Source organism: Euprymna scolopes, chromosome 19 (assembly GCF_053919585.1).
Source record: "Euprymna scolopes isolate OS-2025 chromosome 19, ASM5391958v1, whole genome shotgun sequence".
NCBI classification, from domain to species: domain Eukaryota; kingdom Metazoa; phylum Mollusca; class Cephalopoda; order Sepiida; family Sepiolidae; genus Euprymna; species Euprymna scolopes.
The window spans coordinates 102,644,891-102,663,698 of NC_136500.1; the positions used below are offsets into that span (position 1 = coordinate 102,644,891).

General features: G+C 36.4%; 1 protein-coding gene across 6 annotated transcripts in view; it reads right to left on the minus strand.

Moving 5' to 3' along the window:
- LOC145239861 (mucosa-associated lymphoid tissue lymphoma translocation protein 1-like) overlaps nucleotides 1–18,808 on the minus strand; it is a 754,570-nt gene that overhangs the window by 610,689 nt on the left and 125,073 nt on the right. For all 6 annotated transcript variants that reach the window (XM_080103424.1, XM_080103426.1, XM_080103427.1 and 3 more), the window contains exon 4: nucleotides 16,666–16,852. In XM_080103424.1, the coding sequence (XP_079959550.1) occupies nucleotides 16,666–16,852 (187 nt within the window). The remainder of the gene's footprint in view (nucleotides 1–16,665; nucleotides 16,853–18,808) is intronic.

Here is an 18,808-nt window from a genome sequence, read left to right on the forward strand (position 1 = left end):
AAATAATCTTTTCAGTGACATGCAATATGGTTTCCGCTCTGAGAGATCAACAGCTGATGTGCTAATTGTGTATCACACAGAATCAGTGTATTTATTGACAAAGGTTTCATTTTTAGAGCGATAGCTCTTAGCACATTTAAGGCATTTGACAGGGTCTGACACAAAGGTTTACTTTATAAAATCTCTAGCTATGGAATAGCTGGAAATGTCCTCTCAAGCATAAAATCCTTTCACTCTAATAAGTCTATTAAAGTAATTGTTATTGGGCAGATATACGTAGGACACAGTATTAGTGCTGGCATTCCCCAAGGATCCATATTGGGCCCAACTCTCTTCCTTATCTTTATCAAGGACCTCACAAACCATATTCTTTGATCATTTGTTGACATCTATGCAGACATTAATATCATCTATGGCAACACTACAAAAGCCGACAAAGATCATAAATTTTCTGACTCTCTCTCCTCTGACCTTAAACTTGTGCTGCAATGGGGTAAGGACTGGCTAGTCAGCTTTAATACATACAAAACAAAACTGCTATCTGTTCACCATTAAATGCTTATATCCCCAGTTTACCCCAATTGAAATGAACATCTCTTGCCTTGATGAAGCACCCTGTTTTGACTCACTTTTACCCTGAATCCGAATGAAATACCTACATCAGATCCCTAACTACTCCAGGATGTATCTCAATCCTGCCACAATCCTCTACCTGTACAAAACACAATTTCGTTCTAAAAGAGAGAACTCCTGCCACATCTGGGGTGGAACTCCAAAAAATACGCTTTTCTGTCTTGACAGAGTGCAGAACATCTACTTAATACTTAACCCTTATCCTAGAGTTGCTACAAAGCGTTGATAAGTGGTGACCCTCAAAGTAAAAAAATAAAATGAAAAGGGGGGTGCAGATTTTCAATTTAAAGATTATTTATGATTTGTTATATTAACATTATGTTTTTAAAGTAAAAAGACATCACCTGATTTGAAATACTGCATTTTTTGGTCCCCATATGAATATTCAAGACAAACCTTGCAAAAACGAAGAATTTTCAGTATATTTTTGTCTACGACTTTGATACAAAACGCTCCAAAAACCGCTCAAGCATATAATCTAATTTTTTGCATGAGTACTTAAGTCCAGACGCAACTTTTGGTAAGTACCATTTTTTAATAGTTTGAGAAAAGTTAAAAATCGACCTACCCTAATATATATATATTGTTATAAGAAAAGACTATACACCCCCTTTTCTTTATGTCATAATAAATGTATGTATTAGTCAAGCAGACACCCCATTCCCCAACACATACCCGTCGAGCAGCGATGATGGAAAACCAAGTTGGAATAGACAACCCACCCTAACCACCTCTCTTCATTCCACCCACGCAAAGGAAGTCACCGAGACAAGATCCCCCGCTCCATCCCATCACCTTGCAAGAACATGGCGAACATAAACGGACATAAGCCAGACAGAAACCCCAACCCACACCCATCACAGAAGGAAACACGTGGAGAGAAAACTTGAGCAGGAAATTCAGTTGGGCTGTGGACAGCAAAGAGGACACTGGGTAAAATCATCGCCGTGAGAAAATGGGGTTGAACATCAGCGTAGAAAGTCGCAAAGGTGACTAAAATACAGCCCACTCAACCCAGATTGGCGGATTGCCATCGGACCGAAAAGAGAAATCAACTGAAAGCTTGGACCTATCTTGGCCGAATGTTATTCTTGGAGATGAATATCCCTCCAATGGAAAACTATATACTGAAAATCACATGTCAGAAATAATGTTGAAAAAAATAATGTTGAAAAAAATAAAAAACGGGGGCGAAAGAAAGTTAACGATGCACGCTTGTCAGGAATGGATAATCACTAAGAGAGCTAAGTATCCTCCAATTTTCATTCTCCCCAATCCACTCAATCCGCTCAACCCGCTCCCATGTCCTTATGCTCAAATGTTATTCTTGTTATATATAAATTGACTTTTTGCCATGTGTAAAGAAAGAAGAAACATATTACTGTCTGATTCCGAACAATAACTGTGACTCAACTTTTTTTTTCATTCAAAAAAAAAAAAAAGTCTCCATGAATAAACTTTATTATCGCACCCCCTCGACCCATAATGTTGTCTGCACCTCCATTTGTATTATTGTTGTTTTATCGTTTTTTTGCATTCACTTGTATTACACTCATGTATTTCTAGTACATTCATACCCGATTGTGTCATTGTCATTCTTATTGCCTTATTCTAATTATTAACCGTGAATGTCATTAAGGTGTTTCATGACGATAATGCTGGTTTGAACCTTGGCAAGTGCAATTTGGTTGTGATATCATTACAACCGGCATGCTGCATATCTTCTTTTATCTTACAATGTGCGTTTGGGAGGAGGATTTCCCCTTGAAATTCCAAACCCCAGGCTACCGACACATGGGATTTCCATCCGGGATTCCAATATAAGTTAAACCCCTGGACTAGACCTAAAACCGTTGCATGGGGACTCGCCCGAAGAATCAGTACTCACCATGCACATAGGGCACCGTTGGAGGATCGGTCACACGCCAAACAAGTGTGACCCCCCCCCCTCTGCTTGAATAATAATTCTCATTTGAATACCTGAACATTGTACATGGACAAATAAGGTAGAATGACGGACATCGACGAGTTTATAGAAAATCCATCCCTAGATAGATTATATAGGTTCAAGGAAGATGAGTTAATCATAATAGGGAAAAAACTAGACTTAGAGGTTAGGGAAGCTATGAGAAAAAGTCACTTGATAAGAATAATAGCTGAACACATGGTAGATAATGTCATCTTTGAAGAAGAAACGCTAGAAGAATTACCAGCGGAGAAGATTACCATGACGCCTGATCAAGTCAAATTAGAAAAAAACGAGAATAATGGCGAAAATGGAGATAGAAAAAGCTTGAATCAAGCAAGAGCTGAGAATGAGCGAACTGAATATAGCTCATTAGCCACGAGAAGACAGAAACAGATTTGATACGACAAAACAGGTGCGCCTAGTCCCGAAATTTCTGGAGAAAAAAGTTGATGATTACTTTGCACATTTTGAGAGGCCGCCATAAACATGAACTGGCTGAGAGAATGCTGGGCAATGCTTTTACAGACAGTGTTGAGCAGCAAGGTTCAAAAGACGTCTGCAGCACTTCTAGCGTAAGACTGCGCTGATTACGAGATAGCGAAAGTGGCCATATTGAAAGGGTACAAGCTCGTCCCACAAGCTTACCAATAGAAATTTAGGAACTTAAGAAAAAGCGTGGGATAAACATACGTAGAGTTTGCTAAATTAAAAGAGAATTATTTTGATCGGTGGTGCAATGCCAAGAACATAAAGTGTAACTTCGACAGATTGAAACAACTCATGTTGATTAAGGAATTTCAAAACTGTATACCCGATGACATGAGGATGCACCTAGCTGACAAAAAGGCTGAAACGGCGCTTGATATAGCCATGTCAGCCGACGAGTACATATTGATTCATAAGAAAAGCAGGGCAAAACCCCAGGGACTTATGCATTCATAGTCCAGGAAGCGTTGTACAAATGACGACAATCTGCAGACACCCATCAGAAACCCTCTCAACACAACCAACCGACCAGTACTGGCACGGGAAGCAAGACCCATAGTATGCTCCAACTGTGGAAAGCCAGGTTATGTAGCTGTGAAATGCCAGGCAAATCACAAGGGGCGATATCCCAGGGAGTAGATAAGACATATAAACCTTTCATATCAAGGGGATATATTGCTCAAAATAGAGAGAGTCGAGGGGAATCCATCAACATTCTCAGGGATACAGGTACATCCCAATCCCAAGTGAAAAGAAAACAGATGCCCAAGGAAGTGGTGAGAGCTGTAGGCAGATCGATTACGTTAAAGGGTATAGGAAACAAACCGATGACAGTCCCGTTATTTAAGGTCCACCTAGTATCAGACTGGTACTTGGGAGAGGCCACAATAGGGGTAATCAGTGACTTACAAATGACTGGTGTCGCCATGATATTAGGAAATGATATCGCTAAATACCAAAATAAAACATTCATAGAGCTAACCATGAGGAGTAGAGCGACAGAGAAGGGAAACATAGACGACAGGTCGTTGGATGGAAAACACCTGAGACCTGTGGTAGCACCTGGTTTATCCATGCCATGGCGAGTGCTAATCAAGGAGGAACCGAATGATGGTGATCTAAAACTCTGTTCTGTCGAGTTGAGAAGAGTATTCTCATAACTCAAAAAGCCAATATGTCCTCAATAACGAAGTGCTAATGAGGAAATGGAATGCTTCCAGGACAACGGAAGGGACAGAAGAGACTACATGAGAACAAGTAATGGTGCCTAACATATATCAGGAGGATATTATGAAAGTGGCGCATGAGATACCGTTAGCGGGCCACCTAGGAGTCAACAAGACCCTAGAAAACCTGACCAGACACTTTTACTGGCCAGGAATCGTGGGAGATATAAAGGGGTTCTGTAGAACCTGCAGGATGTGCCAAAAGACTGGAAAGCCTGACCAAAATATTCCCACTCCCCCACTCCAACCTATACCGGAAGTGGAGGAACCATTCAGTAGAGTAATTGTCAACTGCGTGGGACCATTACCCAAAACCAAGACAAGCCATAAGTTCTTATTAACTATAATGTGTGCATCCACAAGGTTTCCCGAAGTGATCCCAATAAAGAAAGTGACAGACACTCTAATAAATTTCTTCACCAAAATGGAGCTACCTAGAATTATACAGATCGACCAAGGGTTCAACTTTACATCAAGACTGTTTAAGCAGGTCACAGAGCTGTTGGCAATCACCCATATAACGTCCAGCACTTATCACCCTCAGTCACAGGGAGCACTGGAGCACTTCCACACCACTCTGAAAACCATGTTAAGAGGCTATTGTGTGAAGCACGATGTCGAGTGGGATCAGGTGATTCCATTTGTGCTCTTTGCAGCGCGAGAAGCAATCCAGAAATCACTAGGATTCAGCCCATTTGAATTAGTTTTCGATCACCAAGTGCAAGGACCTTTAAAAATGATCAAAGAGCAATGGGTCAATAATGAACCCATACCGAACAATATGGCGGATTACGTTACTAAGATCCAACAAACCTTAGCTGAAACAGAGAAGTTAGCTAGAACTCATTTAGAGAATAGCCAGAGGATTATGAAGGCCACATATGACATATGTTCTGCTACCAACCAATCAGAAACCAGAATTTCTCCATAAATATTAAACCTTTTCTGTAGCAACTTTGCATGTTTTCTTCATGTCAACATGGGAAGAATCTTTTGCTCTGTGGCTTCCAACTCAAGAACTGTCTACTGAGAACCAGTCACCTCCAGGACTTGTATATAGCAACTAACCATCGGAAACTGTTCTGAAATTAAACATGGCTTACAACTCTAGAGGTTATAGGTTCAACATGCATCTTTATTTCGATGGATCCGAATTAAAATTCAACTCGTGGCAAGTGAAGTTTTTAGGTATCTTCGTAACTTTCACTTCCCTTATTTTGTTCTTTAATCCTCACATTCCATGAGCGATGTTTCCGACAAAGAGGGAAGAATTGCTGTTTTCTGGGTAAGAATCTCTGCATCTAACACTTATCATTAACTAATTTTTAACGTTGAAGTAGTATTTTTATTAGGATTCAAAAGCTACACAAAGTACTTAAGGCACAACCTGAAAACAGAAATGACCCCGACTTCATTGAAAAGAACGCAACTGTCTTTGCGGAATTAATACAGTGCTTAGATGACCGAAGTCTATCACTAGGCCCTGGACGATGGCTGCAAAGCATTGGACATATTGAGAGAGCATTATTTATTGAAAGGAAAACCCAAAATTATTTTTTTATATACTGAACTGACCTTTCTAAAACGAATGGAAGCCGAAACAGTCACAGATTATATTATAAGAGCCGAAACCACTGCAAATTCTTTTAAAATGTCTGAAGTTATTAGCGACAGTCTGTTAATTTCCATGGTACTCAAGGGATTACGTAGTGATTTCAAGCCATTTACCACCGTGATAACCCAGAAAGAAAAACCCATGACTTTTAGCCAGTTCAAGGTGGCACTCAGAAGTTACAAGGAAACTGAGAAAATGATCACAGAAAAAAACGAATCTACAAATATCATGAAATTTAAAAATGCCCACATAAAAACACCAAAATAAAATTATACCCATGACAGGAATAAAAACTGCAACTTTGCCAAAAACAATTTTTCTCCTAAAAAAAGTACAAAAATTATTTGATATAATTGTAGCTGATCTAATCACAAGAGTTTCCAATGTTGATACAAGATTTTCAAAGAAGACTCCATTAAAAATGTGAAGAGCTCCGTTAGCTAACATATATTTTTATTTTCATGTACGTTTGACGCTTCAACAAACTATAATAATTTTCTTGTCAATTGTGGTGCAACAGCACATGTGATTATGAAGAAATCTGATTTTATCAATTTTGATCCCAACTTTAAGCCTCAGAATTATTTTGTAGAACTTGCTGACGGCAGTCAAGTAAACAATATTGTTTTGAAAGAGGCGATGCTATAATCTTGCTAAGGAACAATAAAGGTGTTTCTGTATTCTAGAAATGCTCTTCTAATCCCGAAATTTAAACAAAATATATTTTCTGTACAAGCTGCCTTTAAACAAGGTGCAAATAAAACTTTAGCCGCAATAAATCAAAACTGGTGTGCCCGAATAGGACTGTATTCAACATTAAATAAAATGGAAGACTATATTATTTCAATCGCGTAATCTCATCAAAAATCGCCTGCCATGATTTACAGACATGGCATAAAATTCTTGGACACTGCAATATTCCTGATATCAAAAAGTTGCCGACTGTAATTGATGGAATGAAAATACAAACATCAAAAAACATTTAAAACGTTTGTATGCAAGGAAAAATGACAAACTATCAAAACATAATACCAGAAAAGAAGGTAAAAAAAATCCTATCAACGATGCATTGTGACTTGAACGGTCCCTTGGAACTGATAGCCAGAGAACATGATAGATATGTGTTGAATTTTGTAGATGACCATTCAGGTTTAATAATGGTTTATTTTTTAAAGAACAAATCTGATACCCTGCTAGCAACTGAAAAATATTTAGGCGACATGGCTCCCTATGGTGAAGTAAAGCGTATTAGCTCTGACAACGGTACAGAATTCACTAATAAAGACTTTGAACTTTTACTAATAAACCATCATATCAAGCACGAAAAATCGGCCCCTAAATCGCCACACCAAAATGGGACTGCTGAAAGAGCATGGAAGACACTTTCTGAAATGGCAAGATGTCTACTCATTGAATCAAAACTCCCCAAAAACCTCTGGACATACGAACTTATGGTGGCTGCCTATATACACAACAGGTGCTTTAACAAAACACTATCTAAAACCGCATATGACGCTTTCTGTGGTAGAAAACCACATTTAAGCAGAATGCATGTATTTGGTTCAACTTGATTCACATATATAGATAAAAAGAGTAAATTAAATATTAAAACCGATAGAGGTATATTTCTTGGATAAAAACAGTCCCACCAATTCAGTATTTTTTCCAGAGAAAAATAAAATAAAAAGAATCCGATGTGTAAAATTCACAGACATGTTTTATTTTAAAGACAAAACCCCGTCATATGAGGAGGATGAAATTATATTTCCTCAAACAAATAAAGACAATGAAGATGACGGGGACAAGAGTATCCATAATGATGATGATGATGATGTTAAAGTCGAAAGATACCCCAAAAGAAATAGAAAACGGTCTGCTTTTTTTGTGGTCGACAATATGAAAGATTATCAAATTGACTATTGCTATTCCATGGATAATACGCCAAAAAGCTTTAACAAAGCAATTAATTCAGAACATTGTGATCAATGGAAATTAGCCATGAAAAATGAAATAGATGCTTTGACCGAAAATAATAGTAGTACCTTTCCCAAAAGATAAACATGTCATTTCTACAAGATGGGTCTTTACAAAAAAGACTAAAGCATCAGGCGTTGAACAGTACAAAGCTAGATTTGTTGCTAAAGGATACTCTCAGATTTATTTTTCTAAGTTTTCACCAACCACAAACCTAATCTGACAGAAATAGCAAATAGTATTTTGCACCCACAGAGCAAAGTTTAATATTTGTATTTCAATGACTGACTTTGAGTTTCGTCAACTCATCATATTTTACCAATCAGATATATTGTTGGTGTGTTCGATGTTTACCCCACTCTTTCTGTGTGAAACATCCAGTCACAGGCACTGCATATGTGGGTGCTGGGGTTGTGTCGTCTATAGTGTCTCAGCTCTAAGGCTTCTCCAATCTTTCTCTCTATTTCTTTCCTTTGTGGAGACTTTCCGCCAACCACTCCTTTCTTTGGCTTCTTCCTCCCAACTCTCGACATTGATGTTCATTGCCTTCAGGTGCCGCTTTGTTACATCTTTGTAGCAAAGCTTCTGACCTCCTACCTTGCGGGTTCCATTTTCCAGTTCCCCATAGAAGATCATCTTTGGAATTTGGTTTTCTTCCATTCTAGTAATGTGCCCAGTCCATTGTAATTGCATAGTAGCAAGGGTAGCTTCGACACTATTTAGGTTTGCTCTCCTGAGAACTTCCATGTTTGGTATAAAGTCACTCCATTTGATCTTCATGATCCTTCTCAGGTGTCTGTTGGACGGCTTCCAATCTCCTTACGTGTTCTCTATACAGAGAGTAGGTCTCTGGTGAGTACAGCAGAGCTGGCAGGACGATGGTTTTGTAGACTCTACACTTTGTCTCTAGCCTTTGTCCAGAGCCTCTTTTCTAGCTTGCCAAAGGAGGCACATGCACTTTGAATTCGGCAGCTTATTTCTTTGTCAGCACGGTTATCAGTGCTTAGAGTGCTTCCAAGGTATTTGAAGTTTTCAACAACTTTTAGCACCTTGCTGTTGATTGTTATTATAGGCTCTTGCAGGTCGTTCCTGGCTGTTTGAGAGAAAATATCAACTATCCTTTCCATCTGAGCTTGTTGCCTGCGAACAGTAGCTGTTATCAGCTCTTTCCTTCTCTTGGTCTTGGCCTTCAGTCTTGCAAGGTTGAACAGTTTCCCATCAGAGCGTGTGTGGATGAAGACACCTTCTTTGATGCTTTGATGAAGCAGCATTAGGATGGCTGTCAGAAATAGGGTGAACAGTGTTGAGGCCAGTACGCACCCTTGTTTGGTGCCATGGTTTACTTCCAAGAGTTCACTTTCTAGATTCTCTACTACAACTCTCTCTTTTGTTCCTTTGTGAAATTGTTTGATAATTTCCACAAAGTGATCGGGGCAACAAACACTTTAAGGACCTTCAACAGCATTTTTCGATCAACTGTATCAAATGCTTTATGGAAGTCTACAAAGACTATGTAGAGCTCCCGATACTGTTCAATGGCTTTTTCTTGAATCTGCCGTAAGCTGAAGATCATATCTATTGTAGATCTTTCATGTCTGAATCCACACTGTGATTCGGTTAGGACTCTTTCCGCCAGTCTGGCTAGCCATGCTTGCACCACTTTAGCCATTATTTTCCCGGCAATGGTCAGCAAAGATATACCTCGGTAATTGCTGCAGTCTTTGTGATCACCTTTGTTTTTTTAGATTAGGATGATCATGACATCTTTGAATTCATGTGGCAGCGTTTCTTGTTGCCAGCATTTTGCTATTAGTTGGTGAAGTTTTTTTATGAGTTGTTCTCCACTGAACTTGTATACTTCAATTCCTGGAGATTTGTTCATTTTAGTTTTGTCAATTGCTTTTCTTACTTCCCCAAGAGTTGGTGTATCATTCAGGTCCATCTGTTGGGGGAAGACTGTTATGTGGCTTAAGATCTCCTCATCCATATTGGATTGTACATTCAGTAGGGTGCCGAAGTAATCTTGCCATCTTTGAATTATCTGTTTTGGTTGGGTCAGTATGGTGTTTCCATCTTCTGATAAGAGGGTGTTAGTCATCTGGGCTCTAGGGCCATACACTTCCTTCAGTGATTTGAAGAAACCTGCAGAATTGTTTTCCTCCGCTTGCCTCTGCATATCTTCAGCCTTTTTCAGCCACCAGGTTTTTTCCATTTCTCTTGGTTTTTTCTGGACTTCTGCCCTCACTTGTTTCAGCTTCTTCTGGTTTGCTTTAGTCGGGTTGCTTAGCTTTGATTTTAATGCTTGGTTTCTTTCATTTATTACATCTCTAATCTCTTGGTCATTCTCATTGAACCAGTTCGCATTCCGCTTTTTTGTGTAACCAAGTACCTCTGCCGCAGCGGAGAATACAGGCCTACTTAGCAAGTCCCACATTTGTTCTGGTGAATCAGAATCATCAGTGGTTTGTTCTAATGCTGAGTTAATTGCAAGTTGTAGTCTATCTTGCCATTTTCTATCTCCGAGCTTTGATATGTTTAGCCTTCTCTTGCGCTTCGTTGTCGCCCTGCTGTACACAGGTTTTATGGAGAACTTGAAGGTAGTCTTGATTAGGTAGTGGTCTGTTTGGCAATCTGGTCCTTGCATAGCTCTTGTGTTCTTGGCATCTTTGAGGTCCTTCCTTCTTGTGATAACATAGTCCAGGAGATGACATCTCTTTGACCTGGGATGTTCCCAGGAGTAGTAATGGTTATCTGAATGTTGGAAGTAAGTGTTCGTAATTGCCAGTTCAAACTCCATGCACAAACAGAGCAGCAGTTCTCCATTTTAATTGGGATTTCCCTTTCCAAACTTTCCAATAACAGGGCTCCATGTATTGTAGTCATGGCTCACTCTAGCATTGAAGTCACCTAGGAGAACTAGCTTATCCACTGCAGGGACGTTTGCTATGGTGTCTTTCAGCTGAGAGTAAAAGGCCTCCTTTTCCTCATCTGGGTAGGTCATTGTCGGAGCATAGACGTTGATGATGGTGATGTTACGGTTATGGGATGTAGTGATTTGCAGTGTCATTATTTTTCAGAGACTCCTCTGGGGCTCTCTGTGAGTCTACTGGCTAGACCATTTCTGATCGCAAAAGCGACTCCAGCTCTTTTTGGTTGATCTACAGGACAGCCCTTCCAGAAATAGATTCTTCTTGCTTCTCTCAGTTGGCCCTCCCCGCTGAGTCTTGTCTCCTGCAATGCAGCTATGTCGATATTTGTATTTTCGAGTTCCAGATCTATGAGTGCTGTTCTTCTATGTGGTCTGTCACGCAAGTCCGTATCAAGCATGGTTCTGACGTTCCATGTAACAATGTTAAAGTCTTGAGTGTTGTTATTTCTTCTGTTGTTACTGCTCGATTGGAGACCCACTGCCCGCAGTTTGACAGTCAGATGGTCTTTGGATGAGCTTTGTTTACCTCACCTTTTATAGAGGCATCCCCTTCCAGGGCAAGCAATGCTATCCCTGAACAGGGCTGCTTGGTCATCCATGCAGCTGCCTCAGAGTATCGTCGTCCACTCGGTACACCTGCGACCTTCACACATGGCCGCCTATGCGCAGAGGTTGGACTAGTGGCTCCCAGCTCTCACACCTGCCACCGTTATCCTCACTCCATCGCCACAGGACTTTCCACCTTGGCTCCTAACTTACCTGCGCAGTTTAGGTGTAGTATCTGTTGCACATCAGATAGACACCCTCTGAATCTCCAGTGGAGCGAACCCGCGATGACTGGTAGCAGAGGAGGCCGCAGCTTCTGGCCGAAAGTAATCTCAATGAGGTTGACAGTCGCCCTATCGTGTCCGCTACTACGCCTTTTCTTTCTAGATAAGGTTCTATAGCCTTTTAAGGAAAACTGCAAGGCAGCAGTAGAATTTGAAATCAGAATTCATATCTCTTAGCCTTTTGCTGTGATAAAGCCCACAAGGCAGTGGTGTTTGATTTTGGGGTTGGTTCCCCACATTAGTAAGAAGGAGATCAAGTCAAATTGGGGTCTCTTGATCAATGTGATTCCAGCAGGACGGTGCAACGGTGCATATGGTATGAGAAACATTAAATCTGCTCCAGGACATATTCGGCAACCAAATAATTTCTCATGGCTGTGAGATAAATTGGCCACCCCGCTCCCCAGATCACACACGTGCAGATTTCTTCCTTTGGGGTTACCTCAAAGAGCAGGTATACCTGCAAACAAACCAGCCACAATAAATGCCCTTAAAAACAATATAGAGGAGGAAATTAGGGCCATAAGCCCTGAAACATTAAGTGATGTGCTGGACTATGCCCTGCAGAGAGCACAAGAGTGTGAAAATCAAAATGGTGGACATTTAAGTAACATCATTTTTCATAACTAAAATTAGACCTTGTTAAAAACATACCCTAGATTAAGTTGTGTAAATAAAATTAGAATAAGTAAACTAAAATATATCTTTCTATATCTCCAAAAATTACAGAGAGGCTCATCTACTTACATATAAAAATTGGTAAGCATAACTGAAATATTGAGGAAGTTAATCAAATTTAAAATCCGTCAGCTTCTTTTGGGACACCCTGTAGAACAATTTTGGTATTTACATTTTTTACAGTTTCAGACTTTTTTTTCAAGTACTTAACTATTTACTAAATTCCTATGAACTATATATAACTATATGTTTATAACTTTATATAACTATATGCTTATAACTATATATAACTATATGCTTATAACTATATATAACTATATGCTTATAACTATATATAACTATATAAAACTATATGCTTATAACTATATAACACTCTATATTTATAACTATTTATAAGTATATATAACTATCTATATAATTATAACACCTTGTAATGAGTGTTGTAACCCAACAACCGGTTTATGACTTCCGGTTGCGCATGTGTACATAAACATAAACCCATAACAGCGTAAACAAATAAACACAAATTGCTACTTTTGCAGAATTTGACCCGTGGACTGAAATATTAACGTTATTATTTAGAAATTATTATTTAACATGGGAAGGGTGGGGATGTTTTGCAACTATTCTGTATTACAACTATACTGTCGCAATTTTCTTACAAATAAATCAACTTTGATCCGTTGACAACTATAAGAGCATTTTACAACAGCGATTTACCCACATTCTTCCTTTTTTTTTTTAATTTATTTCCCATTTTTTAATACACCTTTCTTAAAAACATTCATATATTTTCTTCTACACTACCAACATAAATAAATAACACCGAAAATGTTTTTTTTTACAAATAAATAATCAACACAATAAAACGTATTGTTTTACTGTGTACGTTTTCAGCGTCCCAATTGTTTTTTTTTCTTTCGTATTTGAATTATCCAAATAAACAATTGTTAATACTTTCTGTTTTTTTTTGTTTTTTTTTACATCGTTCATTTCCACATTGTCTTAATTAGTTTTATTGACCTTTTTATTAACATAAATTAAATATTTGACCCAATGGGTCATGAATGTTTGTTTATAATAAATGATAAAAGTTACATTTTATTTTCATTTTCTATTTAAAAAGCCATTCTTAACATGGGGAGAGTTTTCTTTAACTATTCTGTACTTTCAACTAACAATTTCATTTAAAAAAGATATATCAAAATTTGAATTTAACTTGAAGTATTACGGTATCTGTTCAGTGTACATTTACCTATAAGTATGGCAATCCCCTTATAATTCAATGGCTGTAAGTTGTTTTTTTTCAAAAATAAACAATTATAAACAGAACGACTGATAGAAATCTATCTATATTCTTTTTTCATTTTAATATACTTTCATAGAAATGTTTCTGTTATCTCACAAAAACTATTTTCTTTATGTCAGAAGTGTCACTCTCGTACATTAATTCCATAGCTAATCTAACATACTGACCTAACGGGTCAGGGGTAGTCTAGTATGTTTATAACTATATATAACTATATGTTTATAACTATACATAACTATATACTTACAACTAAATATAACTATATGCTTATAACTATATATAACTATATGCTTATAACTATATATAACTATATGCTTATAACTATATATAACTATATGTTTATAACTATATATGCATATATGCTTAACATATAGTATATGTTTATAACTATATATAAGTATATGTTTATAAGTATTTATAACTATATGTTTATAACGATATATAAGTATATGCTTATAACTATATATTATGCCATGCTTATAACTATACCAACGGATTTTTGAATTCCAATGATCTCATTCATCACATTTTGGAGATTCTTATCACAATCAAATGCTTTCAGAAAACATTATGTGTAAAACCGGTTTTAAGTTTGAATGCATCTTTAATCAGATATTTACATGCTTATTTATGCAGGAAAATATGAATTCTTAGCGTTTAAGCGTCTGAGTCTTCTTTCTTTCATGATTGTAAATTATGCATTATTTAATCATTATTTCACCTCAGTTTCAACAATACTGCATAATTCTTCATCTATGTGTACTCTATATTTGGAAATTACACTAAAAATTAATCATTTGCAGACTATGGCTCATGATAGCAAAGAATTAGATTTATCTGCACAACGAAAATGATCACACATTGCATACGTTTTTAAATTAATCGTAGATGTGTTTTCAGTAATATACACACAAATCTTCTGACACATTCCACCACAACCAATCACTAGTGCCTGAGGCTCTCTAAAGAGAAAAGACACGTTTGAGCGAACATCTATTTCACATTCTCAATTATAAACATTTATGCAATTTGTCATTAAGGTGTTTGTTCAATTTGTGAAATTCGCCATCACTATATTCTCATATTAGCCGCACTCTGCCAGATACTTTGTGTACCCAATTATTATGTCCAGCGAAAGGCAAGTTACCATTGGTAATCTTAATTGATGTTTGTCATCTTATAATTACTAAATGCATTTTAATCTTTATTAATTTATATTTATTAGATATAGCTGGATGAAATAAAAAATAGATCAATAAGTAGTTTACATTTTTTTTTAAATATGAATTTTGTGAAACAAATGTTTTTTAGTTGTAAAGTTATCAGAGAGGCGGTAGCACTCTCTATATAGGGATGGCCCGTACACGCCTATATACGCCTACAAAACAAAACTATCCAAATCTCAACTAAAATCAACTTATAAGTTTCAAAAAGCACATATTCTTACAGAGAAGTGTCTTACGAATCCAGCGAGTGTCAGAACGTCGGTTAAAATGTCAAAAGAGAGCAAAAAAAAAGGGTACAAAAATGGCCAATTGTTCTTCTTTCTTCTTTCTTTTGAGACGATGTATCTCGGTGTACGAACGGTCTCTGACAACAGTTCAAGCATCAATCGACTGCTCTTTACACGGAGAAGTGCAGTGACCCATGGCTTTTTAGCTAACTCCATAATTAAATAAGATTACGTGTAATAACAAGTTTTAAACACTATATACCCAATGTAGACAGACCACTTCGAACACAGAACTTCTCTCAAAAGGGACAGCTCCAAATAATACACCGGATGCTCACAGACGTTCCAGTTTGCCAGTGGCCTATATTTCTTGGACGCTGAATATTTGAGGTGAACGTTAAGGTTTTTTCTTTAAACAGTAACCCACCAGCGTTAATGAAACCACAAAATCTTTATCTCAGTTGATCAAAATTGTTATAAGAGTAACCTATCAGCAAGTACGACGTCAAAAAACAATGTTATAAAAACAAATAATTCTTCAGATTTTGGACTGTAAAATATGTACAAAATGTCAATGCTGTGACCAAGATTCGAACCTAAGTCAGCACGGCCACAACGTGGGGTCCTAACCTCTAGACGATCACGGCTAACACTGACGTCTGTCGCTCTTGGCAGAAAGACACATGACTACTGTCAAACTATTGAAAAATAAGGAGGAAACTTGAAATTCTCACGCATGCGCAAAAATACACTATAGCAACCATTGTTAAATGCAGCTGAATCTCTTCGCTCGCTAAGAAAAGTAGATCAGACCAGTTCTTCTAAGAACTCACCAAACGCCAAAGGAAATAAGTTAAATTAACCGCAAAAGAAACTGCAAGAAAGTCAAGAAAAATTTAATAGTGAAGGTATGAACATTTTAGAACTTTATAATACTCTAACTGTTTTATCAGAGAGGTGGTAGCACTCTCTATGTAATATAGAACCGATGGAGGATCAAGAGGCAACTCCTAAGGCCCAAAACCCAAAGACCTAAAACCCAGCAGGAAGCGACCTGCTACTAATGGAGGCGGCAATGAGCCGCCTCCTAAAAAAGACAATACTATCATGAATGTAAGTTTAAAAATAAGACTGTAAGTAAAAATACTAATTAACAAGAATAAAAAAGCATTGGAAATGCAAAAGGATATAGGGATGGTATGCCAAAAAGTATACAAACAAGATAGCTATGAATGGCTAGGCACATGGAAATAGAATTGCATCCAAAGTATAGCCCTATAGCTTTTTACAACTGTAATGATGGCACGGAATGAAGATTGGAGAAAAGCTATAGGGCTATACTTTGGATGCAATTCTATTTCCATGTGCCTAGCCATTCATAGCTATCTTGTTTGTATACTTTTTGGCATACCATCCCTATATCCTTTTGCATTTCCAATGCTTTTTTATTCTTGTATAATTTGGAGAGTGCATTTTGAAAGAAAATACTATGTCAGGAAATTTTATTTGTTGACATTTTCATAAATATTTGAAAATACTGTTTGAAATGTTACCATTACGTACCAGACATTTTTCTTAATTAATTGACATGTATTTTCTCCTAGAATTATATCATCTTCAAAGAACCACTGATACCGAGGATATGGGAACCCTTGAGCTTCAACTTTCAATTCAAGATTTTCTCCAGCTTCTAGTTTAATATTACCAACAGGTTGTTGGCTTATTCTCACTGGTTCAGGAAGCAATCCAACTGAAATAAATGAAAATGAATTTAAAACAAAAAATAACAAAAAAGAAAAGAAAAATAAAGCTTTCTAGGCAAAAATAATCACACCAAAAATTGTAATATGTAAAACTATTTTCAAATTTCAAAAGATTAACTCGAGATACATACAAATAACCAATTTTCATTTTAAAATTAGCAAAACTGTCAGTTTTAATAAATGCACTGAATAAGGCATGAATCATTGCATTGGAAAATGAAAATATTTATTTCTGCTAAAATTGTATAAATGAAAAAAATTTTTACAAAACATTTTACATTTTTATTAAGATAAATTCATGGAGATATTAATTATTTTCCAAGATTTGAGAAATAAAATATCAATAAAACTTTTAAAACATTTAACAACTTAGAACTACGGTCAATTAAAGAAATGCTTGAACTTTTAATAAAAAACAATTCTCTGACAAATATTTATTCGTGAAACATTTACTGCATGATTTTAAAAATAGCTTCCTTTGAGGACAAAAGATGCATACATATCAGTAAATATATGTTTGATACGATTCCTAAATTTTTGTTGGGACGATTCCTAAATTTTTTCGATTCCGATTCCAGGAAAATGTTGATTAACAATTCCGATACCAAGTACGATTCTGATTCCCGTGGAATTGTTGTTTTGAAATATACCATTTATATAATCAAAAGTTCTGTGTAGCGAAAAAATTTGGTACAGCAAAAAAGTGGAAATACAATTAAGGGAATTTCGAAAACGATTTGATTTTTTCATAAAATTTTTTTCATTGAAGATAAAAGTCAAAACAAATATTTTAACCATGAATTAAACATACACCATGAAATTAATAACATCAATTTCAGGAGTTATTTTATATATTAAAAAATATAAAGAAAAAGTCATGATTAATTCAACAAAAATACAATAACATCAAATTTCAAGGTGAATGACATGTTTTGTTTATCTTTTGATATTCATTTTTTTTTCTCTTTATCTTCGAAAATTTAACATTTTTTTTTTTTGCAGCTTCAATCGCTAGCTGATTTTTATTCCACTTTCTAGAATATTCTTATTTCTAAGTGAAATTTAAAAATAACTAAATCTTTGATTAAATTTTTAGCCTTTTATATTCAATTGTCTCAAATTATTCCTATTTATTTATTTGACTTTTTTAAAAAATATTTTTAACAATAATAATGTTATTTTTTAAATCTAAATAAATTGGTTCATTTCTATATTAATTTTTATTATATAATTATATACTTATCGTCCTTTAATGTTTATTCTTATTTAATGTCTTAATTTACCTCTTTATTTCTATAGAAAAAAGTAAATTTTTGCTAATTGTTTATTTCTATTGTTAAATAAAAGTCATTTATTGAACTTTCAAAATAGCCTCCGCCTTAATGCTGTTTCTGACAACCTTTTAATTTTTATTTTATGTGAGGGGTTGGGAAACATTTACCTATGCTCACATCACGACTGTGATACCAGGCATCGGTGAATGTCGGCCAAGCCCTACAGTCCTTTAGTTGAATGGCTCTGAGTGACTAGTTAGTTAGAGTTCTAAGGATAAAAAAAAAGTTAAATTTTATTTCCTTTTTTTAATTAATTTTTCACATTTTTTTTGTTTTGTTTTTGTTGTGCGAAGAAGTTCCAAAAGAAATGTTTAATTGATTCATTCGCAGCGGAGTTACTATCTTTAAGAGTAGATCTGAGAAAATTGACCATATCCTGTCTGCTCATCCTTCGGCTAACATTCACATTTGTGGTGACTTCAATGTCCACAATGTGGAATGGCTGACCCACTCAAACAAGACAGATGATGAGGGGAGGTTCTGTGATGATTTCGCCATTGCCTATGACCTCACTCAGATTGTCCACGAACCCACCCATATGCCCGATACTACTGGTCAGAATGCAAGCCTTCTAGACCTTTTTCTCACAACTTATGTTCATGTTCTGTT